Source organism: Monopterus albus, unplaced genomic scaffold, assembly GCF_001952655.1.
Source record: "Monopterus albus unplaced genomic scaffold, M_albus_1.0 scaffold173.1, whole genome shotgun sequence".
NCBI lineage: Eukaryota > Metazoa > Chordata > Actinopteri > Synbranchiformes > Synbranchidae > Monopterus > Monopterus albus.
The window spans coordinates 525,303-551,132 of NW_018128053.1; the positions used below are offsets into that span (position 1 = coordinate 525,303).

General features: G+C 39.4%; 1 protein-coding gene across 8 annotated transcripts in view; it reads left to right on the forward strand.

Annotated features, from left to right (window-relative positions):
* The window catches only part of nrxn2b (neurexin 2b), a 711,574-nt gene that overhangs the window by 128,411 nt on the left and 557,333 nt on the right, over positions 1 to 25,830 (forward strand). For all 8 annotated transcript variants that reach the window (XM_020616301.1, XM_020616300.1, XM_020616308.1 and 5 more), the window contains one exon: positions 21,579 to 21,599. In XM_020616301.1, the coding sequence (XP_020471957.1) occupies positions 21,579 to 21,599 (21 nt within the window). The remainder of the gene's footprint in view (positions 1 to 21,578; positions 21,600 to 25,830) is intronic.

Here is a 25,830-nt window from a genome sequence, read left to right on the forward strand (position 1 = left end):
ACATTTATTCACAGCCATCCTTCTCGGCAAAAGGACTTAATCACACATTTCCATAAACACACCATCACATTGACACATCCTCTGGCGTCCCAGCTCATGAACCGAGCAGGGAAGGTAAATATTGACTCATAGGTTTCTCATTAAAGGGACTTTTGATTATCAGGCTCTGAAAAGACATACACTATTGTACATTAATTGTAAATGGTGAATGCAAAGGACAGTGTGTCCTGGTGATAGTGGTCAATCTTTATATTATTCTTTTCCCTCTATGTAGGGATCTTGTTTGATGGCATTTTTGTGTATTCGAACCAAGTTTTGAATCCACATATCAAACCCAAATCCCATATCTTGATCTAATCTGTTTAGTTTGTCGGTTAAACACGTGTACTGCTTGTACTCAGTGCAGTAGAGCAAAACAAAATTTGGTATTACTTCCTGTGGTGTTTCTGATGTTCAGCTACCAGTACTGATCCATCCATTCATTTATTTAATTAAATGAAGCCATTAGGCACTTACAGTATATGAATATATCTTGCATACAAGAAAACTGTACACTGATTTAAAACTGTTTTGTGTTTTCATCTTCATATATACCAGAACAAACATCCAGTGATTTAAATATAGAATGCACATCTAGTAATTAAAAGTCCATGTGGTGTATATTTTATATTTATAACAACAGTTGAAGATTTACTATATAGTGTGGGTGTGTGTGGTTGCCTGTCTCTGTCGGCCCGGTGATAAACTGCCGACCTGTCCAGGGTGTACCCTGCCTCTCACCCAATGTCAGCTGGGATTGGCTCCAGTCCCCCCGTGACCCTCATTGGGATAAGTGGTATAAATAATAGATGGATGGATTTACTATATTAATATGGTGTCACTGTCTTGGTCTGCGTTCAGTCTTGCCTTTATATCAGACTTATGATTCCCACCATGGTTGTCTTTGCTGCAAGGGGGTCATTAATACTTTGAGAGGGATGAATATGGCAAAAGAAATGGTACATTGCTGAAAACTTCTGACAGTAGAATAACTTTCAAATAACACTTTGTGGTGACTTAACTAGAATCTCTGTAAGCTAATACCTGAAAATGTTTATATTCCAGATGCTCATGTAAAAATGTTTTAAGGTTGTGAGTCAAATGAAGAGAAAATAACTAAAAACAAACAATAAACACTTAGTGGCCACTTTATTAGGGACACCTACACAATGCAGTTAAGTCTCTGCCTTAAAATCTACCTTGAAGAAGCTTATAAGCCTCAGTTTTTAGCATTCTGTCTGAGATGTATTAACTCAAATTTGATGATTATTGAGGCCATATATCTCTGAGGTTGTGCTGGTCTGCATTACACTGGAGGCGTTTCAAATATTTTGTCCCATAGCTTCTAGTCCAATTTCCTTTGCTAGCAACTGTATCTATATTCTACTAAGCCATGCATTTTTCAATCATCTTTATAATAAACATCATGATACATAATGCCTTCCACTAATGTGTGTTACAGTTGGTCCACATAAAGACTTGATTTTGGAGTCAAGAGCAAAATAGAGTAAAAGGAGAAGGGATAAAGGAAATCACAATCCCAGAGAGAATTGTTGTACTGTTCCCATGTCTGATCAAGCTTAAAAAGCTATTGCTCTATAGTCACTGGAGCTGTTCTCCCTGGTTTAACTCTAGAAGATGCAATGACCTTTTCACCACTTTACCGTGTCAGGTCTATTACTTGCAGACAGTTCACCTCTCTCATTTCCTTGCTATAGGATAATATCAGCTCCCCTTTTTATTGGAATGAAAAAGCAGAGCTGGCTTCCATGTAATTTCATTTCTCTTCCTCTTTTATAGGCAGAAGTCCTGACAGTGACTTTTTCTGGAAGCAGTCACCATGAACAATCGTTGCTTTAGTAAGAGAATAAATACCAGTAAATCAAACCCTATTTATTTCTCTTTGAATAATGGAGGGATCCCAGCATGTACAGAGCAGAGTGGGGTGTATTCCCTGGTGTGCTTTTAGCAACATGATCACACTTTGGTGAAATATGCAGTGGAAGGGACTGACTTAAAGCTAATAAAATTCTAGAAAACGTTTACACCTTTTTACGTTTATAAAGTTCATTAGTTTCCTCAGAGCGCCAGAAGCACCAGACCCTCTTTTCCCCTTTGTGTGAACACACTCTGTTTTAGCTCCTGCCTAAAAGTTTAATCTGCTCTGATTGGTCAGCTTCCACAGTGCTGAACAGGAGCCGCCTACCAACTCTTTAACGGTCTTCAGTGTTGAAATGACCCTCAGTGCGAAAGCAATCTGACATGAAGTGATTACCATTATCACATACAGCGTTTTGGGGATATCTCCAGGAATATTTCCACAATAAATATATGATGTCCAATGTGTTTTCTCAGGCTCTGGGGATGGAATTACATAAAGACGTTGGTGTTCATTTGTGCAACCAGAAACCAAGCAAAATCTGTGCTTTCCTCTGAGCTGTGCCATTTTGCTGTTTGTCTGTTGTTCTAGCAAGAAAATCACAATGGAGGATCGGTAGCACCAAAACAAATCTGAGTGGGAGGAGGATCTATGTAATGAACTGCCATGTCATTTTGTGTGAGGTCATAGAAAGAAATCTGAACAGCATGTTCAAGCAGGGGTTTTTACAAATGTGAATCAAAACAAAACAGGCAGGGACTGCTCTTTTCTCATGTTTTGTGTGTCTCTACACACACCAGAGACCAATGTGAATGTCAGAAAATGCTCTTAAAGTGAATTTTGCATAATATATGCCCTTTAATGATGAGCTATGGCTGTAGTGGATTTTTATCGGCATGACATTTATTGTATTTTTCAACTTTATTCACATACAAACATGCATGGCTGGACAAACGAACGAACCACCTCTATACCAGACACAGATCCCACACGAGCTGATGAGCTAGAATGGATTTGTTTACCCTCTGTCTTCAGCCAGGTAACTATTGTGATATGGCCTGGTTTTTTGGTGATGCGTGTGCAGGGCTGCGTGTGTGTTGTTGTGCACAGGTGGTGGGCAGCAGGAACAGGAGCAGGCCAGTGAGCGGGTAGGTAGGTAGGTACTACTGAGGTGGAAATAACACAGTCTGGACTCCTCTGCTGCTTGGAGAGGCCTGGTGTGAACTGCTGCAGATAGGGCTGACTGCACACTGTTGCTCCTCCTGTGCTGAACAAATTCATGTACATGTACAGGTGCATCCATGTGGTTTTGTATATCTGGGCAACATGATGGCCCAAACTAGCAAAAATAATAGAAACCCATACATATATAATTAATAAACTGCAGTTTGACATTTATGACTATTGTGTGTTTTATGTTTTGTTTAGATTGGTGCTTGACAACGGACACATGCTGCTCTTTTGCACTGTGTGGATTTATTGTTTGTTATTTACACTGTCCTCTTCTGAGTGCCATGAGGTAAATTTCAGTACTTTTTTTTTCACGTCAATATTAATTTCTGAACCGATATTCTGTCAGCGAACCCTTGCACATCATTGATGGAATGTCACTAAGTGAAACACGGCATTTATTAATTAATTAATTTATTTTCAAACTTTTCACCGGCAACAGGAACATCTGTTGTGACCAATCACAACGCAGCTTGCTGGAACTTGCAGCATTGTTACAACAAGCACATGGTGCACCATCATCTAAACATATTAAAGTCCATCCATCCAGCCATTATCTATACGCCTTATTCCTAAATAGGCTTGCTGGGAAGTCTTATTATTAAAGTCGTGTTCAGTATATATTTTACCTCAAAGATATGGTCAGGCTCTAATCTAGGTCAATCGAGTTATTGTAATTGTTCCTCTGCTTTTTCAAGTGCTTGGCAGCAGCAGCAGCTCCTCAGATTGTCCTGCTGACATACTCTTGTAGGTCCAAAAATGAGCATTGTACAGTTTCAACCCCTGCACCAAGCAGTGAAACTTTCCAAGTTGCCTTTTAATCAATATAGGATGAACTGCTGGTATTTAGCTGAACCGGCATCTGCAGGTCGCCATTGCTTGATGTGGACTTTTGTAGTGTGACCTTTTAGAACTTCATATTTGAAGCCACATTTGGTGTGAATATATGTGGTGCTTTTAAATTGCCTCTTGCATCTTAAATAGACAGGTGCCATTACCAAAGGCAATCATGCACCTATATCTGTCCAAAAGTTCAAGTTGTGTAACAGCTTTACACTTTGTAATTACACCAAACACTGGCAGCAGACCGATGACATAGGATAGCTTAAGTGAGAAAATCAAAAACGCTTATCAGTTAGTAAAAATAGTAAATTCTAACACCCCATGCTTGAGAGCTTTAGCTGCTGAAACATGTATTAAACGCTTGACTCTGTCTGACCTGTATACATAAGTGATCAGGTGTTTTAGAGCGTGAAAATAGATACAATGAGTGGGGAGGCAAAAAAAAAAAAAAGGACCAGTCAACTCCCTTAGCTTCTGTCTTCTCCAAAGCCCTTCTTTTGTTCTTGGGTTTTTGGCAGTGAGCCTCAAGTCCGGTCAACTTTCACTGCAGTGATGTCTGTGACACATCAGTAGCTCACAGAGCTGCTCAGCACTCTCCTCTTAGAGAATTTAGGGCAGAGACGTGAGGGGTGAGTGTCAATGCTTGGTATATTGTAAGGGCTGACTTTGGTTCAAGCTGTCACATAAGAAGAATTCTAACAAATCCTTAGCAGAAGCTGGAGTCTACCTGTGGTTACAGTACTGGCACAGATCAAAACCCATTCTCTGAAACACATTCAGCCATGCAATGTTGTGGCCAGGGTGTGTTATACACAGTCTGTGTTTTGCAAACACATTGCACTCAATCTAGAAATAATTTGTCATCTTTGTACCGGGCAGCATCAAGTATTACCTTGGCTTTAGGGGAGACTCACAAATTAGTGCTTTTACAGTTGTGATTGTTTGCTGTATTTTCTGACAACCTTCTGGTGTATTTCATTGTGGTTGACCTTGACAGAGAAAGCAGCAGTTTAAAATTTGTGCTGTATGCCCTTTTTATGTTTTTGATTTTTTTTGTTGTTTGTTTGTGGATGAGAATCATCAAATAATTTTAGGCTATGCTCATGCTAAACATTTTCAGTGGAATTTGTTTTAAGTCTGGAACATTCATGGTTCACTGTGCAAGGCAGAACAATGTCCAGCAGTATTTTCTCGTATTACAAGGGTGGCACCTAAATGACTGAAAGTCCTTTCATGGGAGAAAATGTTGTGCAGTTCATTATGAGCAAGAATGTATTCTGAACAATGTATAGCAATGATAAATTGTGTGGCAAATTGGCTCTGCTATGAATTTGGGGAAAGCTAAGCAGAATGTTTGCATATACCCAATTTAACCATTCATAGACCAGTATAGCTTTATAGATTCATGCACAATAACACAAACACAACACTGACCTTGGTTGCTTGCCGTGTGTGGTTCTTATTTAACTAGAAATAATATTTTGGGGATAAGTAACTAAACATGTGAGGTAGCAAAGAATCTATCTGATTAAGAGGCTATGGACTAAGATCTTAACCAAACAAAATGTAAACACTAAATAAATCATTAGACAAAGTCAAGCAAAAATGAGAGGGAGGGATGAAAACCTTAGTTGCTACTGAAAGGAATGGCAGATCTGACCATCACTTAAGAGCAGCTGGTAAGTGGTGATAATATGCAACGTTCCGATAAAACCGATTTTTAATTCTTACGCTAGGTCAGCTGTCAAAAAGGCACGTTGTATTTGTTTGTTGTAGAGTGTGGCATTTTGTGAAGGTTGGCAACCAAGGGTTAGAAGGGGTGGTAGACAGTGTGGAGTCCATGAGTAAAACACTTTGTAGGTGCATTTAAGTGTAATTCTTTTACAAGATGGTTTGTTTGTTTGTTGGTTTAAAAAGTTGTCTAATGTAAAGATATTTGATCAAAAATCACACATACAACTCATGGTTATGGGTCCATTACTGGATCTGGTGTACCGTCAGGGTTGCCGAATTTCGTTAAATTCATTTTTTGCAGTAATTGGTTCTATTACAACTTTGGCTTGCACCACATGATTTCACATGTGTAGTTCTGGATCTTTTGGACATAAATTCTCTCTCACACCTTTGCAGTGTTGTCATTTGGTCATGCTTTCTTGCCTCCAGATGTCTTTGGAGTCACATCTTGTAAAACATGGGTCTGAAAAGAGATGACCTGAAATGCATGGTGTATATTATGGTCTTGTTGATCAAAGGTCCTGATTTGTAGTTATAGACAGAAGAAGCAATGTTCTTGTTGGCTGGGGGAGAAGGTTTAGTTTTGTGTTGGGACTGTGGGATGCAGCACATGGCCTGTTTGAACAGTTTGGTCCTAAAGCAGGAAAGCTGAGCAAATCAAATTGCAGCAAGGGCAAACCACAGTCTAGACTGTTCTCATATCCTGCTATCATTTCATGTACTCCTAAACAAAGTGAAGACCACAGATCAATCCATTATGTTTACCAAGCACAAAGTGATATTTGGAAAAAATAATATTATAATATTAATTCCATTCCCATAATTTTTTACTTAAACATCTTTCACCTTGAGACAAGATCACTGATTTTTTTATTGGCCTGGTTATGTATGTTATTATTACTCAATTCCTTTTCCACAAACCATGAGTTATGGAATGCAAAACAGCACTTGAAGCTGCCTGAGGTACAATAATCTGCATTTAAAAACAAAAGACTTTGTTAATAGCTTTTGAGTTAAGATCTGTCTTTTGTTCTCAACATCTGTCTCCTCCATAATATTGGATTTCCAGCTCTCTTAAAGCTGAACACAATGACCCAAAGCAGGAGCAGCCATTGCCCACCTTATGCCATTTTTTCTGACATTAAAAGCAATAAGATAATTGTGCCTTTGGTAGCAAAGAGCAAGTGAATAAACCTCAAGGCCACCCACTAGGATATATAATGATTTTGATAGCAGCAATTATAGGTATAGATAGGACTAATTCAAAGAGAGGAATAGAGAGATAATTTGACTGTGGTTTTTCAAAATTAAGTCCCCTGCTCCTTGTGCAGTTAGGTCTTTTCACCATCAAAACAAGTCTTATTGGTTTAAAATGAATACATTTAGTTTCACTGTGACTGTAACCCTCTTTTTATGCAAATTCAAATCTGAGACCAACATACTCTACAGAGTAGAATGCCTTTTCTAAACCCATTTTCTCATATAAACTCTGGATAGTGTCTGTAGAATTAGCCATTGTCTGAATTTGTGCATGCATGTAGCGACCAACAGGAGATTGTCTGTGTCAGATGCATTTTCACCTAATGAAAATACTTTGTTTGGTTTATGCAAGAGGTGCTACTTGGGTAGAGCGTGCAGGAGGCTGGACATGACACAAAAAGTATGCGGTCACATAGCCATCTTGTAGTCTGGTAATAAATAATCAAGCCTCCTACTATTTTTGGAGTTTGTCTGATGATTTTGGCATCAGTCCTTAGCGACAGAAGTTCGAGAATCTCTCGCTGTCTTTAGTTGCATATTTTAATTGGCTGCTTCTTGTAAATTACCCTTCTTCTTCACCCTTGGATGTTTGTATTCTTATAGTTTTGCACTGGTTGCATGAAGAAACGTCACTTGACACTCCCACTAGCACTAGTGTGAATTTTCTAGACAAGGACCTGCTCTATTTACACATGGGCTCATTCAGACACTGGGACATTTGTGTTCTCACATACAGCTCCCGGGGTCTAGATAAATTCAGAGTTACTGTGCATATATGAAAAAGGACTCAAGATATGCTTCATAGGGTTTTGGGACTGAACAAGTAAGTAATATTTACATTTATCCCCCTTGATCACCACCTTGCTAGTTCTCCTACACATGAAAACTTAAAATCCATCTGCTTTGCCTGACGGACTATAATGTACACATTTGTTGTGACATTCATCACTTCCTGACTGTAAAGAGCTGCACTGCTGTGGGCTCACTACCATCAGCTCTTGCCTCAGAGTGCAGTGGCATTTTTGGAGATCTATGAGGGTGCTTATGAGCAGCTTGAAAAGGGCATTTTGCAGATTTATAGGTGACAAGGCTAAATGATCTATAGAAAACAGGGAGGGGGAAAAAGAGTCACTGATGCTGATTGGAATGAGTGTGTTTGGCACCGTGTATTTTAGAGGGGTGTGTCTATCCCTCCAAATCCCATGATTTCGCAGAACTTCTACAGTGCAATTTGACAGGGACAGGAGGTGGTGGAGGGGGGATATGAATGAATAAATAAAAAGGTCACATCAAGCCATTTTCATAAAAGCTCATTAACTTTTATTTGCTGCAAAAGATGTCTGTGTAATTAGAATAACAGAGATTGAGCTAATGAAATTACAATAAACAGTGGTGGAGTGGAACGAAAAAATAATAATGCAGAGCTCACACATGTCTAAGACTTAACTGCACATTATTGGCAGGTGACCTTTCAAGGGGATTCAGGTAAATCCCAGGTGTGTTTCATAAGGTTAGTATGTAATGCAGTCTGTGTTCAGTGAATCTTTGCACAACCAGTATTTTTTTTCGTGTGTGTGACAAGGTGATACAGTAGCAATGAGATGTTTTTATTGCTGCTCCAACCTTCATTTATTGGCCCGATCATTGCTTGCAAAGAAGTAGAAGAATATATGTTAGACAAATGGCAAGTTATTTAACTGGCTTTCTCCACTGACTGTTCAATAAAAATGAGCATTCAGAAGCTCACTTATTTATTGCAGGTTTAAAAGTGAGGGTGGCTGCATTCAGTCGTGGACTCACAGAACACAGTGAAGATACTGCTCTGCTATTTTTCTGGCCTGGCAGTGTTGTGCTTAAAAAGTCAAGAGAATAAAAATTTCTACTACCACCAAGGCTCAACATGAACCGCTATTAGCAATTAGCACAATTTCAGCATAAGACAAGGGAATGATAAGTCAAATGTGCTTGGTGCATTGTCCAAGAGGAGCTGTATTTCTGACCTTATATAATCAGAATTTGTGTTGGACATGATTGGACAGCAACACTCTGGTCCTATGTATTATTTACAGCAGGCAAGTATACGTTTCATTCGCAAGAGCAGCCATAAATGATACCTGCTGTTATGTTTGGTTGAGATGACTGAGTAAAGCTCTCTGTAGAACAGTAATTAATGCCCAGTCAGTTTAATCATCTGATATCAGACCTTCAGAAGGAGAGGTCATTCAGTTGGGTCAGTGATGCTGAGACATGAAAGCAAATAGTATAAAAAAAAAGTGTGTAATTGATTAGTTAGGAGAAAACTGCATTTGCTCCAAAGTTGCATAGACACCACCTGTGTGTTGTTCCATCACATCACCTTTCTAACCTGTGCGGCTCTGTTCCAAAGATATAAGGGAGATTTGTCAGGCTACCTGTTTGTTCACTGTGTGTGCTGATATCCTGGCAGCCTGTTTGTTTGTTTATTCCCCGACTAGGTCAGAGCAGATGGCTTTTCTCTTCTACTTTGCCTTTCCACTCTCTCACCAAGCCTCTGAATCAGAGTCTCTGAACTTGTGCAGGCCCTGTTGGGTTGACCTTTTCGGGGAGCTACGTATATGTGGTGTAAGATAATGTCACATTCAGCATTCAGTTCTCACATCCAGTGCACATTGAAGAAGCTGAAGGTTGCCCCTAGTGGCGGATAGACATGTGTGTTGGTTGTTCTTTTGAAAGAACAAAAATTACTATTACAAAAATTATAAAATGAAGGCAGTTTTGGGTACAATATTTGAAAGAAAGAGACTAACCTGACCTCTGTTTTCATTCAGTTTTCCAAAAAATATCTTTGGAACAGATAATGTCCTGCAGACTACTGGGTACCAGAAGAGAGATTATCCTCTTGATTGTTCTGAGAGATTTCATAAACATGCTTTGATCCATGAGGATTTAAATCCTGCAGATGAGAACTTGACAAGCTGCTTTTCATTTTTTCCTTTCGGCTGATGGATTCAGAAATGCTCAGTTGAACTGAATCATTTGAATCCTGACTGTCATGTTTCACCACAAAGTACACAACCTTGACTTCCTGTCAAGAAGTGTCTACGTCACCTAACTCATTTGAGACATTTCAGTGTTTTTTTTCTCATTGATCCATGCAGATACAGTATGTCATATACCACGAAGGTCATGATGATGGGATTGAAACTCATTAATAGCAAAGTTCTTTTCAAGGGAAATAAGTTTAATTATTAGCTACAGTAGATTTCCATCATTGATAATTCCTGACTTCATTGTGCCCTGTACAGATTCAAGCCAGCCTGTGCCATATCCAATAGAAGAACATCAGCAAGCCGCCTCTGTTCTTTTCTGTGTTTAGCTTCACTTTCCTTCTATGAACATAGAACTGATGTGACTTAAGAAACAAAATGAAAACTTTTTATGTTCAAAGAACTTTGTCCCAGAAGAATTGTCACTTGTCAAAATGCCTTTTAGTAAATTAACCCCAATCAGTTTTTTACATTCCTGTTTCACAAGTGAGCTCTTCTTCCAGGGAGCATATTTTTCATTCATAAAGTTGTGTATGGTGCCACTGGACACTTGAACATCACCTTGTATCTGTTTTTTTTCCTTGTCCTTTGTTCATTATTTGATCTCTCCTTCTGTTTGGTCTGGGGTCAGTTGTCAATGACTCTCTGACTAATCAGACTACTTGGCTGGAATGGTCTTGTTGTGTGAAGGGGAAACTTTTTCAGGTCAACAGGGGCCAGTTTCGGGTTCCTTATTTGCGACAGTTCTGATCAGCTCCATGCAAGACAAAGGCCTTACTACCAGACTGCTGGATCTCTTCAGGACAACAAGCCCCCGCTACAACATTCTTCCTTAAAATGGCTCTATCTGTTGTCAAATTCTCATGTGAAATCAGTATAGGGATTAGGACAGTGTGCAGTGAAACATACTTGAACCCAAGGAGATACTCACACTAGCACACACTGAGATATAATGTAGGTCAACAAACACTCACATGCCCTCATGTATTGTACACACACACACACGCACAGAGTATTGATTTACTGTTGTACACCTTGTAGGAAAGCAGGTGGTGGGATGCCCCAGGCTACCGGCTGCCAAAAACTTCACATAATAACTGCATTATTTACTTTCTGAATACATATTTTCACAAAGACAACATGCTTGGCACAGCAGTGAGCTAGATGCACATTGGCACCTGCCATGATGTTTGACTAGGTGTTGAAACTGTGAAACAATTGTTTTGTGGATGGCATGTCTGTCTGTCTTTCTTTGTATTTGTGTTTTTCTCTCTGCTTGCGGTGCTATAACACAGCAGTTGACATGAACTCTTTCAGTACATGTATTTGACCTTTTACTAACAACAGAAGCTCATGTAGTTTGGCATGTAAGATATTTTTTAAGGGTTTATTCAAGCTGAGGTCAGTTGATGAAAAGAGTGGGACAGTGATAGTGGACTCAAATGTACCTTAAGTGTAACATGAACAGGGTGCTTTTTGTTGGTGCCCATGACAGTGTATGTTTGTTTTTTCAGTCATACCTAAACCTCACCGAAAACAGATCTGATGCAATGTACAGTATTTTAATAACACATAGACCAGGTGCTACAGTACATCACAAAGGTAATTTGCAGGTGGGTATCTCAGGTTGCAAGATGCTTTCATCACTCATCAATTTAATATAGGTTTTCTGTTATTTTTGTCAAAAGCAGTAAGAGAGCTTTCTAGGAAAACTATGAAACCTGATTTGCAATCAGGTAGCTGAGTTGATACCCTCTACTTAATGTATGTACATGCACATTGATATGGCTTCAGAAAGCCTACTTGATCTCATGCTGTGACCAGATGGTCAACACCCAACTGACAAGGCAAGTGGAAATGTGGATGGATACATGGTGGGAATGAACTGAAGGAGTTGGTGTGACAGAGAAATGTAAATAGAAGATTTTCTAATTGTTTTTACCCCAGCGTTCTTTATGCTGTACTGAGGGCTTTCAGGGGACTGTCAGGCATACTGGGGAGCTTAAGCAAAGTATTGTGCATAATGTTAATTAATCAGTAAACCGCTTGCCTCATTTGTTTCTTAATCGTTTTTTGATTTTGTAGAGGACAAAATATTTTTTCTAAGTCAGAGAAAAATGATAGGTGTTTTCTACAGCACATAACGCTTCATCTGTCAGAGCTGTGGAGAAACAAATCAATACTTTTCTGTTAATACAGAAAGCAAGAAATAAAACAAGAATCCCAGCTCACCTGTGCTGAGAAGATTTGTTCTTTCTTTAGTTTTAGCAAACAAAGAAAAAAAATCCCCTTCTGCCTAGTTTGTATTTAATTCTTGTACTGTGTATTTTCCTGTTTTAGAATCCCTTTGTCCATGTAATCCAGTGGCATGCTGCTCAGCAGCTCAGGGCCACACCGGGCAGTTCAGACAAAGTCACATTAGCTTTTGTTGACCTCACAGCTGTAATCAGCTCTGAGGGATGAGGGGCGTGGCAGCAGTATGTTGTTTCGCAAGAGCCCCTTGCTCCACTTTAATAGTTTTGCAAGCGTGAGGCCAAGAATGAAGATCAGGGATGTGAGCGTTACAACAGCTTACCTGAAGATTACAGCATCAGCAGTTCACTCACAATGCAACCCTCTGGGATTTGACTGCCATTACCCTACCATGGTGACTTCACTGGGCAGTTGTCAGAAATGCAAGCACTGAGCTGTGGCTCTCAATCTAAGCCCATACTCAAGAAAGATCCTGTTAGTTTCAGCTGCCGTTACTAGCTTGTGTTAATTAGACAGTTGGCATCAGATGACATGCTATAATCACCTATTTCCTTTTGGTTTTGTTATGTCTGCAGTTGTTTTGTTTTGCTCTTGCAGGCACATCCTGGCAGAATCCTGCTTGACACTGTGCACAGATGTGAGCATACTGTGTATGCCCATAGATTTTGTTAGAGTGTCCAGAGTGAGGTGTTTCCCTTCATACTGTACATTGTCTAGAAGGCTGCTTTAGGAACGGATGAGAAGGAATGGGAATTGGCAGCCTTGTTTTTTCTTCTGTGAAACCCAAACAATACCAGCCATGTTGTTGGACTGACTGTATAGCTTGTTCCTAACTCAATTTAGAATCAACAATTGTTACAAAATCAGCCCATTTAGTCTTTAGCTTCTCTCTCAATTCATTACAAGTGAATGAACCTTTATTGGCGTGACCATTTTAACAGGGACTCAGGGACTGTGTGGAAGCTTGTAAGGCTGGATTGACACAGGCAATTTACGAGGGGATCGACGGGCAACTTGAGGCCAATGCCAGCACAAACAGAGCCAGAGAGAGCGAGAGAGAGATTAAGAGATTTGTCACCCCACACCCCACCGTTCCTCCTTTTTATTGTCCTTCCTTTTTTTTTGTTCTTGGCTTGTTTGTTTTGCTCCACTCATCCTCCTTCAGTCTTGGATGCTGTTGGTCTTCCAGGCTATTTTGTGCATGGTTTTTTTCTTTATATTTTTTCTGCTAGTCTTTCCAAACAATTCTAATGCATCTTCCATGGAGATTAATTTTCAAACTATATTATGTTATATTGTGCCTCATTTTTTTCCCAAGTCTTCTGACGCTGATATACATTTTAAATGCAAAGCAATGCTTCTAAAGTGTTACTTTGAATCTTATTTTTCCCCATTCAAACAGCTTACTGTTTCCTACTGTGCAAAAAGATCATTTTTAAAATAGAGAAGCAATATCTTGTCTTTCTCAAAGTGGAAACACAGAATCCCTGCTAAAACATGCCCTTACAGAGCTTCATTTCAGTTATCTGGTTGTTTTTCGACTCTGCTGCTGCTGCTACAGCCATTCCATCGGTTCAAAGGTTTCAACCAGCTGTAGGTGTTTATATCTGCAGGTGGCACTGAAAGCACCAAGACATGTTACATAAGACGTCTGAGGCATCAGAACAGAAAGGATGAATAAGTCGTCAATTTCTATACAGTCAAACATGTTGAACCAGATCACATTTTTTAAAACTCTTGTCAAAAGCCCTACCAGTCATTCATACAACACATGCTGAGTGTAACATATAATCTTTCCTTTTAAGCCATCCTTGACTTATTAATGGAGGTTTTGAAAGAAATTCCTTCCCAGTTCAGAGTGATGTCTGGCATTTAATCAGTAGTAATATCAGCTTGTCATAGATAATTTATAAAATTCAGTTGACTGTGAAAGATGTGGCACACAGTGTTTAAGAGTCTTTGTGTAAATCTGATGTCTCTGTAAGTCAACCAAATGAAACCACTGGTAAGAAGACTGGCCATCTTATTAGCACCTCGAACTGCACATTGTGGAACTGCATCTTTGTTTTTTTTTGGACACACCACTGTCTCTCACTGTGTTTTATGCATGAGTTACCACAATCAAAAACAACAACAAAAGAAACTACAGCTCTCTCAGAGTGGGAACTCTATTATAGCCATGCTGAAATTGTCTGGACATGCCACAGTCTACATTTGTTCTCTATACTGGGCCAGTTGTCCACACCACCAGATATACCAACAAACAACTACATGACTAAGAAAAACTTGTTACATTGCACAAGAAACTTTGGCCATTTTCATAACCCTTCCAAAGTTTTTACTGCATGACCTGTTGTTGCATCAAATTGTAGATTTCTATTTAGTGTCCCAGCCTTATACAACACTTTTCAGTTCATTCTGCTTTGTATTTCACACAAGAGATAGGGCCTTTGCCAAGTTTTCTTAGATCTCATATTCCACCCTCCTTACCGCCTTCTTTCTCCCATTCCTCTCTTTTCCCATTATCTCCCCTTCACTCCCATCTCCCCTGTCTTCCTAGCTTTGCAATGATAAGATTTGCTCTCCCCTGTGAGTTCTTGTTGTCGATACTAATGTGCTACTATCATTGATGAACTGTCAGACCACCTCCTCCCATCTTACACCAATCCCTCCTTTGACCTTCCTGCAGCAATATAAAAAAAAATCTGATGACACATGCATCTTCCTCATGACTGTTTTTAATATAGGGTTTAATTCAGAGTGACAGATTAATAAAATATTTCTTTTTGGCTTGTTCAATGACATGAACCTTTTTGCACCGTGCCTCAAATGATTCAGAGACTTTAATAATAAAACACCATCTATAGTACATAGCTGAATTAAACATGATAGAAACACATCATTATGTCATAATAAAACATGGTGTGAGCAGCAAGAGGCATTAGCCCACTCAGTTGGGCTCTGGAAGCCCAAGTGGGAACAAATCTTGAACACTGGCACTATTAGTGGTGCATTCTGTCTTTAGAGCTGCAGAGAATTGTCTTTGCAGTGTCTTTGTCATAGGGGTAGAGACTTGAGATGCTGAGCCTAGAGGGTAAAATGCCACTCCAGTGCTTTGATATCAAATGAGTCATTTGACTTTTCTTTTTAAACTCCAGTCTAGTCTGAGAGTATGAATGAAGCTTAAAAAAGTCAAATCTCCGAAATCTCAAAGTGTGGCAGTCATACTTAGAGCTGATGTCTAATCACTGCTGATGGCTCAGAAAGTGGCTTCAAATAGGTGGAGACTTCACAGAGATTATATTTGTAGGGTGTCTTGAACAGCCAATGATGCCATCCCCTTTTCACCTTCCCCTTTTAGACCAGTTCTGCAGTCAGTGCTTTTCAATCTTGTAAATGCTGGCTTTATTGCAGGCCTGTTGTCACTCTGTGTAACAGCAAATGGCCTCTCTTTGACTGGGGACTCACTTCTGTGCTTAACAGCGGTTGCTTGAAAACTCTGTTGAATTTGTCACTACAAAAAGCTGTTTTCTTGTGTCCATTGTGTCAGTGCATCATGAAAGTGGCAAGAATAGTTCATAAGATATATTTTTATTGAACCATGTGCACTCTAAGACCATCACATTTTAGATGGTCTAATAAAACCTATATGTACAATTTTTTATGATGAGTGAGTGTAGATAATTGATTCAACATATAAAAACTCTACATCGTACCTCCAAAACAGTCACACTCACTGCAGTGAGCTGAAATGACAGTGAAGAATATAGCATCCTGTAGTAGGTTAAACTCTGCTTTAAAACCTCTCAAATACTCAGCAGCAATCTGAGCACAACCTTGTATGTTTGTGTATTTGTATAGTCATAAAATCTTTGCTATATTTATTGGAATAAATAGTCTGGCAGAGGATTTGATTGTGGGGAACAAAGACACGTGATATCTTCTTGTCATTTAATGAGCTCATGATGATAGTTTTTAAATGTCTTTGTACCAGTGGTAACTATGGCTGGAGCATTATGTTTTTGGGTTGTCTGTCCATCCATCCAGCCTATTCTTGTTAATGTGATATGTCAGAAATGTCTTGAGGGAATTTCTCCAAATTTGGCACAAATGTCCTCTTGGACTCAAAAATAAACTGAGTGTTGAGCATTCATACAGGCAGAAACTCACTGTACTGTAGAATAGGCAGAAATATCCCACTGACAGCAACCTTAACAGACCAGAATGCCAGGCAACCACGAGATAGAGTTCTCACTTGTTCCTCGCTGGATGTAACTTAATATGCTTAGCTATTGCTTGTTGTTTCCACCCACACACACAACCTGCAGCATTGTCAGGGGTTGTTGAAAGCCATTCTGTGAAATGTAGGTAACCACTGACTGATGTAGAACTGTTGTACAGCACATGAGGCTAAAAGATTTCATTGCAAAATAAGACTGCAATTCTTTGGCCATCATGAGGTAATGATGTATAATGAGTGTAGTTTTCTTTTTTTGTTACTTTAACAACCTCAGTAATGTCATGTAAGAATGACATCATAAATTTTATTTCATCCTCTTCACTCCTCTGCCAGTAGAAACATGGAAATTCATCTTCACTCAATGAATGTAAGTTAACTGAGCACTAGTCACTGTTTCAGAATTTAATTGCAGTAAGATGTAAATAATATGAAAACATACTTCAATGGAGTTTAAAATCAAGGTTAAATGTAATGATAAATGAGCAGAATGCAAAATCAAATGTCATTAAGTCCGCTATAGACAGGAAGGCCACCAGGAAAGTAACATCTGTGTGTTTTTATTTAGCTAAGTGGAACGGCGTTTACCGATAGGTTTGACCTCACACAACATTTTTATTACTGCTCTTCACTGAACAGTTTGGTTGCATAATCTCATGTTTCCGAACCTTGCCCACCTCTCCATGCCCATATCTTTTTGAGCAGCAACATATTTTTCCTTTGCTGTCTTTTTGTGTCCTCTTGTTCCTCGCTCTTCCAGAGCCGGATCCTGTTTGACAAGTGATCATTTCTTGCCTAATTAGCCTGTGTCTCATTTGAACTGTTTTGAAAATGGTCTGTTTTGCTTTCCCCTGATGAAACACATCATTGCTCTTTTTTTTTTTCATAAAAAAAAACCCATCTGACTGCTGTGCTCTTTTATACACTTGAAAACCTGTTTATTCACAGGCAATGGTAAAATGGCTTTATGTATTAGTTTTTCATTAAATGAATACACCACATATTAGAGATAACTCAGTTTGCCCAGTGGAAAGGATAAAATGTTTTATTTCCACTTTTGGTCTACATTTTATTTCGGTTTCTTTGGTCTTTCTTTATCTCTGTTAATTTCTGTCAAAGTCCTTGTTAAACCTTGTCCAAGGGCCTTGATATGTCAACCACTGCCTTCACCTCAGTTCTCTAACTTAACTTGGAGCACTGTAATGACATTGGCAAAAGAGGCACTCCCCCATTCATTTCTGAAATTACCTTTTCTGTGACCTCCCGCTGAAACCTGCTTTTGCTTTATGAGTCAGCATTGTGTGAGGTTGCACCAGTCAGTTTGGTTTGAAGCTACTACAGATACAGTATACTACAGATCTGTATGACTGTTTCTATAAGTAACCTGTCTAGAGAGGACCTAGACCCTGCCTAGGCTGAACAACTTTCTAAATGCCTAGTAATGATAATAAATCTGAAATGGGGATCCAGACCTGCATCAAAATACAAAATTACAGACAGTCACAGGCACAGAAGTTCATCAGAATATGGTGAAAATGCCTTCAAATGTCACACTGTGTTAATAAATCTATTATTTCTTGATCTGCACCCAGAACTAATAATTTGTTCCTTGACTTACCTCTCTACCAGATTTAATGGAGAAGCTACTAACAGGATATTTGAGATACCCTGCCACTTTCAAATAAATTGGACCAGAAACATGACTTCCTTTTGCAGAGCAGCCACAGCCTACTTGAGCTAGAGAACAACTTTTACTGCTGAGTGAAGAAAAGCCTTCCATTTTGGTTTAAGGTAGCATATCTCTAATTCTTTGACCATATCTCTAATTCTTCAGTTCTCACTTTTCTGGTACCCTGAAGTAAATGCGGAATACTATATACTGTACTGTATGTTGTGCTGTTGCTAGATAAATCAGTGTGTTTATTTTTTCTCAACTAGATTCATTTGCACATTTGTCAGGTGGAATTTTGTTTTTTTGAAATTTGGTTGGCAATCTTTACTGATCAAATGGATGTCTTGCAGATTATCTTTGCACTCAGAGAAAGTTTCTAACATGTATAAGAGTTCAAGATGAAGCTTCCCTCTGATCATAATGTATTGACAGAGGAAAAAGGGGTGTAAAGTGTGTGTGGGTGTACGTGCACCCATGCACTGATGCATGTTTTTATCCCTCTCCCTGTCTTCTCTCAGCTTACACACTAATGTTGTCATTCCTCTTTCTTGGTGCCTCTCTGAAGTCATGTCAAATAGCCTTGGATGGTCAGGGCTGTTTCTCGTCCCTTTTGCTTTTAGAAATCTCAGTGTCTGAATGACATGCTGCCAGACCATGTAAAAGCACGCTTAGCATTTGAAGTTCAGAATAAAAGTTACATACATACTTAGCTGTGACCCAGAGTTTATTGTTGCTGTATGTCCTGAAGAATTTGGTGGGTACACACATCCAAGCAAAAAGCCGACGTATGATGTCACGGTGTCAGTTAGTTCATGAATGTCTGTAGTAGCCATTTCAAAAGCACTCCAGTCTGTGCAATCAAAGCAGGCCTGCAGCTCTGACCTAGCCTTCCTTGTCCACTTCCTCACTGCTGTAGTCACAGGCCTAGCAGTTTTTAGTTTCTGCTTGTAGATTGGGATAAGATGAACGAGGCAGTGGTTACATTGTTAGGCACATTTACAACTAGTGTCATACCTTGCAGTATTGCTTTATTCTCATTAATGCTCTTTTTGTATCCAGCAGTTAATTGTATAGCTCCCTTCATGTACAAACAAATGGCACAACAGAGTTATGGAGGAGGTTTTTCTCTCTCAGTAAACCTTTTAGTTGGCTTGGTGAGGATTAGATCTGAAAAGTCTCTCATTTACCTCCAAAACCCTCAGGGATTCATTGGTGAAGAAATCCTACTTTTCCACTGCATCCATCTGACTTTACTTTGGTATTTGTTTAGTTATTTATTTATTCCTACTGCAGCCCAAGTCAGATTTGTGCTCTCGTTTATACCCTGCAACTGTCTTCTTGATTAATTTAAACTTTCTTTCTTGTGTTTGTTACTGGAGGTATTGCACACAAATTTAGAGATATAGGGAAGAAATGTTTTTGACTGGCTGTCAAGTTAACAAGGCTATGTATACACACAAGGCTATGTATACACAGCTCTCTCTCTCTTTAATTGTTTTTAGTTTGTCTGATCAGGAGCAGTTTCCTTTATGTTACTGAAAGGTGGACTGAATTAAACTGAGTTTTGACAGAGAGACCACAGAGAAAAGCAGGATGAGGGACTTTGTGGAGAGATGATTGGAGTGGAAAGGCAGAGAAATGATCGGTGATATAAACAACATCTACTGTACATCAAACATCCTTTGCTTCTACCTGAGAGAGAGAGGGAGATATGAAGGACTGCAATAAAAGAAAGGATGATGGACTATGATTAGAAATGAGAGGAAAGGCAGAGTCATGGCAAACAACTTCTACATCAGACAACATGGTCCACCATGGCCAAGCTTGGCAAATGCTCTGTCATTCGTGATGGGCTTTCAGTCAGCATGCTGGTTTCCTTTCTGCTGTTTATATGCACCCCAAACTCTCTACACTTACAGAGTGGTTTAATTAGTCTAGTTTTATGTTGATGGTTATATGGTAAATGACAGGGCATGTGACAGTGACCTTGAATGTCTAGTGAGGCCATCCTTGACTGAAGAGGCTCCGGTGTCTTGCTTAGATGTCCTTGAGGGCTGCTGTTGTATGGTTATTCTCCTAGCTCAATGTGGAGGGGGTCAACAGAGGAGCAACATGAATGTTATATCGTCTGGAGTCACTATTTTATTAGCCCTGTGGTTTCATTTGTCTGTAATATCACTGTTTAAGCTCAAAGCCATTGGAAAATCTTTTCACTGAAGTCAGTAATGGTACAGAATTCATAAGCAGACACAATTTGGTTCATGCAGGGGTAAATTCAAGTGGGTCCATTCAAGAAAATCCCTTTTCAGAAACTCTGCTGGTGCATTACAGGATATCTGGCTCACTTGTGTGCTTTTCAGCCATGTTTGGCCCCAAATGGTGTTGACTTTTAAAAGGCTGCTGTTATTGTAAAATCTTAATAATAAAAGCAGCTGTGTGATCTTCCTATCACATTGAATTTATATTGACCATATATAAAAATTGATTTTCACTTTGCAATTCTAAAATGTAGCTTTATTTCTTTATTTATCTATCTTTGCTTGACCTCAGTTTTCCAGACCTTGTATGCAGCTGTGGCAAATCCCTGTGAGGATCCCACATGCTTCTTCTGCAACTGTTCATGCTCAGACTGAAATGCTCTAACTGACAAACACATTGAACCAGGGCTGTGTAGAGGCCAGTCCAGAGTCGCATTAAAATATTATACCATGCTCCAACTTAATACAGCAGCATCCCATGAAGACCCAGGTCCGGCAGCCACAACAGCAGATCAAAATGCCAAGTTATCCACAGGGGTACCCTGCCAAGCTAGAAGCTGTTTTACATTCTTTGGTAGCGCCTCGTCTTCCAATATGGGATTTCTTCAGGTGCAGGTTTATTTTCTGGCATTATGGATTGGCCTCTTCTGCTGTAGGGTAGAGCTGCTTTTTTTTTTTTTTTTAAGTAAAGCCTCCTGCTGGGGCCTGATCTCTTAGACTCCCCCTCACTGTATCATTAGCCAGAGAGGAGTATGTGAGAGCCACTGTCTGTCAGTGGGGGTTTGTCTATGAATGAAGCACCCTACTCCCTATGGGAAGAGGTTGTTGTAGGTTGCTTCATGAGAGTCCTCTGCTGTACACTCCTGTTGGACATTTCTTTAAGAGAGTAATATGTGTGTCTGTGCAATTATTGGAACATTCATGTGATTTTTAGAAAGTCCGATAAAAGACATCAGATTAGATATTCAGGGGACCAGGCTTAATTTTGTTTTGCTATCAAGTGTCCAAGACCTCAAGCCTCATTCAGGTCTATATTTAGATTTGGTTTTATGAAAAAATAGAAAGACATTTGTTTGAAGAAAAAGTGAAATCTAATGCTTATTCTGTCTCTTCCTTTCTATGCATTTCCTTGGATCCTCCCCTGAAGCTGAAGAGTATGCCGTTGAAGGTAAGACTGATGCATTACTTCTCAGGCCCTCCATTGGCTTCCCTTAATGCTGTTGTGGATACTGCTGGCTGCTTGTTAATGCTGTATGCCCTCCCTCTGGGGAGGGGCATTGTCAGTTTGGACTGCGGTTTTAAGTGACTTCCAGGGGGCCTAAATTCCAGTTTGAACATAAGATAAAAGCAACAGATAACCAAACAAAAATATCTCTGTTTTATCTTGTTTATCTTTTTAATTTTTTTTTCTTTTGATTGTGGTTTATTGCTTAAAGATATAAGAATATGACTGTATAATTTACTGCAAGCCAGTTTGGCAGTCTGGAGTCAGGTTACCAGTTAACAAGGTGTTGTTAAAGTTGACATGATATGACATGGTGAGATGCTGTCTTCCTCCCTTTTCTCCCTGTCCTATCTCCAACAAAGGTGAATGAAGGCTGCCAGCTGGGGCCCCTGAGGTGCCTCATTAGCTCTTGGGCCATAGCAGACTTTATGAATAGATTAGCTTGTCTGTCTGCAGGCAGTTGCCTGTCTCCACTTTGCACTGATCAGGAAGGTTTAGCCACTGGTTGACTGAGTCTATTAGTCAGTGAGATCAGACACAGATGGACAGAAACAGGCTTTTTTAAATCTCTGCATTGAGAGGTGAACTGGTGTGTGCATGTGTTTACATGTTTTAGTTCTATTTTTCTCCTTGCTGAGTTTGTAGTGATGGATTACCCAATGCACAACTTGAACCATCAGGGGAAATCACTATGACAAAACAGTTTTGCTCCAGGTTTTCTTTTTAAGTGGGGAACATTAATGCTGCAGTTATTTCTTGATCTTTGCATGAGTTGTTTATCTTCTGGCATGTTGGAAATATAGACATATATGTCATAGTTTTATTTCATTGATATAAATTAATCCAATGAACTTTATATGTATTTGAATTTATTCCTATGCAAGTCAGTTGTAGTGTGTTTGTGCGTGAGTGTGTATGCGTGTGCGTGCGTGAGTGTGCATGCGTGTGCCCTTGCAGCCAGGTCCCTTGTCAGTACCACTGAAGCCCTTGATGGGAAAAAATGTCAGAGGGAAGGTTGGGAGCAGCAGTAAATGGTGGCAATTCTACACATCCTGGCAATACTGTTTGACAGAGCAGCCCTTCTAGGATAATGTAGAGTGAAGTGAGGGCAAGAAAGTTTTGATTGTGAGAGTGAAAAGAAGGTGGAGATGAACAGAGGATGGTGATGAAGAGAAGTGACTTTCAGAAATGCAATCCTTTCTGTTAATCTGATGGCATCTGAATGTGTCAGCTTCATATCTGAAAGAGCACCCTGGTCACTTATCCATAAAAGTCAGGATGGCAGTTTTACTAGGTCAGACAACATTTGCCTATCATTTTAAATGTGAGACAAGTCTGAACGGCATGTAGTTGCACGGATAGGCACATACTGTATAGTACATGATTATGACATACTGGTGTAGGACATTGTTAGTGTAGAGGGCATACTGATCTTAACAGTCTACTGTAGGTGTCTGTGCATGTCTCAAGTGCTTCTTTTGTGTCTTGTTGCTCAGTTTACTGGAAAACATGGATGTATTAATGAGAACAGAACATGCTCAGGTTAATCTACCTTATTGTAGTAAGAAATCTCCGGCATCACGTTACTTGATGTAATGTCCAATCTTGCACATATGGCAAATATCGTGTGCATACCATGGCTCTTTTTGTCACAGTTGTGGGTATGTCTGAATGTCACCCTGAGGAACATTAACCTAAACGTAACCAAGAGTATGTATGAATGCCATAATGCCGTAGCTTTACTGGATTGATGAAGCCAGCAATGTTACCTAGCCCATGTCTTTAAAGGGCTCATGACCAACTTAAGGGAGGTCAGGCATCTCCCGAGGAACACAAAGGTTAGATTTAAATAAATAAATTAAACCACTCTCTCCAACACAGGTCAACATATCAAGGCAATGGCCTAGCCCTTTAGCTGCATTGGCACTGCAGGTGTTTCTTTGCAGTGGACAAGGACATGTTGTGGGTTAAGCTTCCTATTAATTACTGTATGTGGGCTTCCAGCAAACTGGGGCCACCTCTCCTTGTGCAGTAGTCTAGGTGTTTACTCCAGCAACATCATGACTCAAATGTAAAAGATCCCTAGGGTATTTAAATAAGATTCCTCATATTAGGGGCTTATTTTGACACAGAAACGTACCCTGGGGTGAGAACATCATTTTATGGTGGTAATACTAAAATTGAAATCCTAAAATGTAAATGCTATCACCTCAGTTAATTTGTGCTCTACATGTCATGTCATTTAATTAAAAACCAAGATTTATGTCCTCAGTGTTTTGTGTATGACCAAGACAGCTCGATACATTTATTTAATGGCTCACTGTCTCCAATACCAAAACCTCAGAGCACTACTGCACTTTTTTTCTTTACTATTTTTAGGACTTCACTGTCACCATGTTTGGGCTAATTACTGTTGTTGACCATGTGTTAAAGGTTGTTTGAGATTGATGGTGCATAGAGATGCTGAAAGCACCGAGGAGGCCAGTGCCCCCAGAAGGTGACTGGTGGCCCTTGTTCCTACAATGTAGGACCGCGATTGATGAGCTACCTGCGAGACTGACCTGCTTTTATTGGCGAGCCAGCCGCTCAGTGCCATCTGTGTACTGATAGCCAACCATAGGCCCTCTCTGGAGGACTGCATGTGTACTGTATAATTTCATTATGTAATCACAGGTTTACACCATTGCCTGGTACGATGGCGTTCCTATAGAGGTTAATAAACAAATGATGCTATTCATGACAGCAGTGGTAACCTATACTGTAGGTTAGACAAATAGTCTAGATGACCTAGTGGCAGCCTTTTTAACCACATAGATCTAATGGGAGAGTGCACACTGCCAGCTGGGTATCCTTGTGCAAGGCACTGAACACCTTACTGAAATGAATTGTGTTGGGGGTGTTCAGAGTAGTTTACAAAGAAAGAGTTGATGATTTTGGTTTGAATGCATAGAACTATGAAGATGTGAAACAGAAAATTTTCAATATAGGTGTGTGTGGACATCCAACACCTAAAAAATTAAAAAGTGAAGAAATAATACCTAGCTCAGGGAATAAAAAGACATGCTGTTCATTCAGGTGCTGATGGATAGTTATATTTTATTTTTCCTCCAGCTGATGGTCTTACAGACCATAACGATGACCATGAACACAGCTGGGAGAAAAACTGCTCATGTACAATTGGACAATAACAGATCAAATCTAATCCTTATCTCTGTGGTTGGCCTCTGAGACTGGCTGATAGATTTAGTGGCCTGATGCTTTGTTTGGGTGAGGAATGTTCCAAGCTTCCCATGCTGATTTTAATCAATCTGATCAAGATAATAATCATTTGTCTTGAAATCACACATACTTCCAACTTAATATCACCCTTGGGGGGAGGGCAATACATTTTTTTTTCTTCTTTTCCATAGTGTAAAATTGAAGTTTGACACTGGCTAAAGCTACAGGATTATGGGTTTAAGAGAGACCTGTTTTTATAAGAGATTATTTTGGATCATCCAAACCAGATTATGGATTTTGTTCTTGTATGCTCAGGAGAAAAACAAGCTCATAGACCCAAAAATTTGAATGTTTTAAAATTTGTGTGCATCAAGGCAACACAAAAATAAAACACAGTGTACTGCAAATATTAATGTACTGATATCATTGTGGTCTTAACCTAGATTTTGTTTGTTTCTGGAACAAATGGTGCTTGTGCACTATCCTATTTCAAATTCTGATAGATGTTGTTATTTTGAATACTGCTGGCTAAAAGGCAGACCACCTGGGTGACAAACTGTTGATTTTGCCCCAAAATTGAGAACAATAAGATGTTTGTTTATATAAAGCATAGCATAACACTGTTTGTCCCCTTTTGGTCTTTATTTTTTTGTTTATATATACATATATGTGTACAGTGGGTACGGAAAGTATTCAGACCCTCTTAAATTTTTCACTCTTTGTTATTATTGCAGCCATATGCTAAAATCATTTAAGTTCATTTTTTTCCTCATTAATGTACACACAGCACCCCATATTGACAGAAAAACACAGAATTTTTGACATTTTTGCAGATTTATTAAAAAAGAAAAACTGAAATATCACATGGTCATAAGTATTCAGACCCTTCGCTGTGACACTCATATATTTAACTTAGGTGCTGTCCATTTCTGCTGATCATCCCTGAGATGGTTCT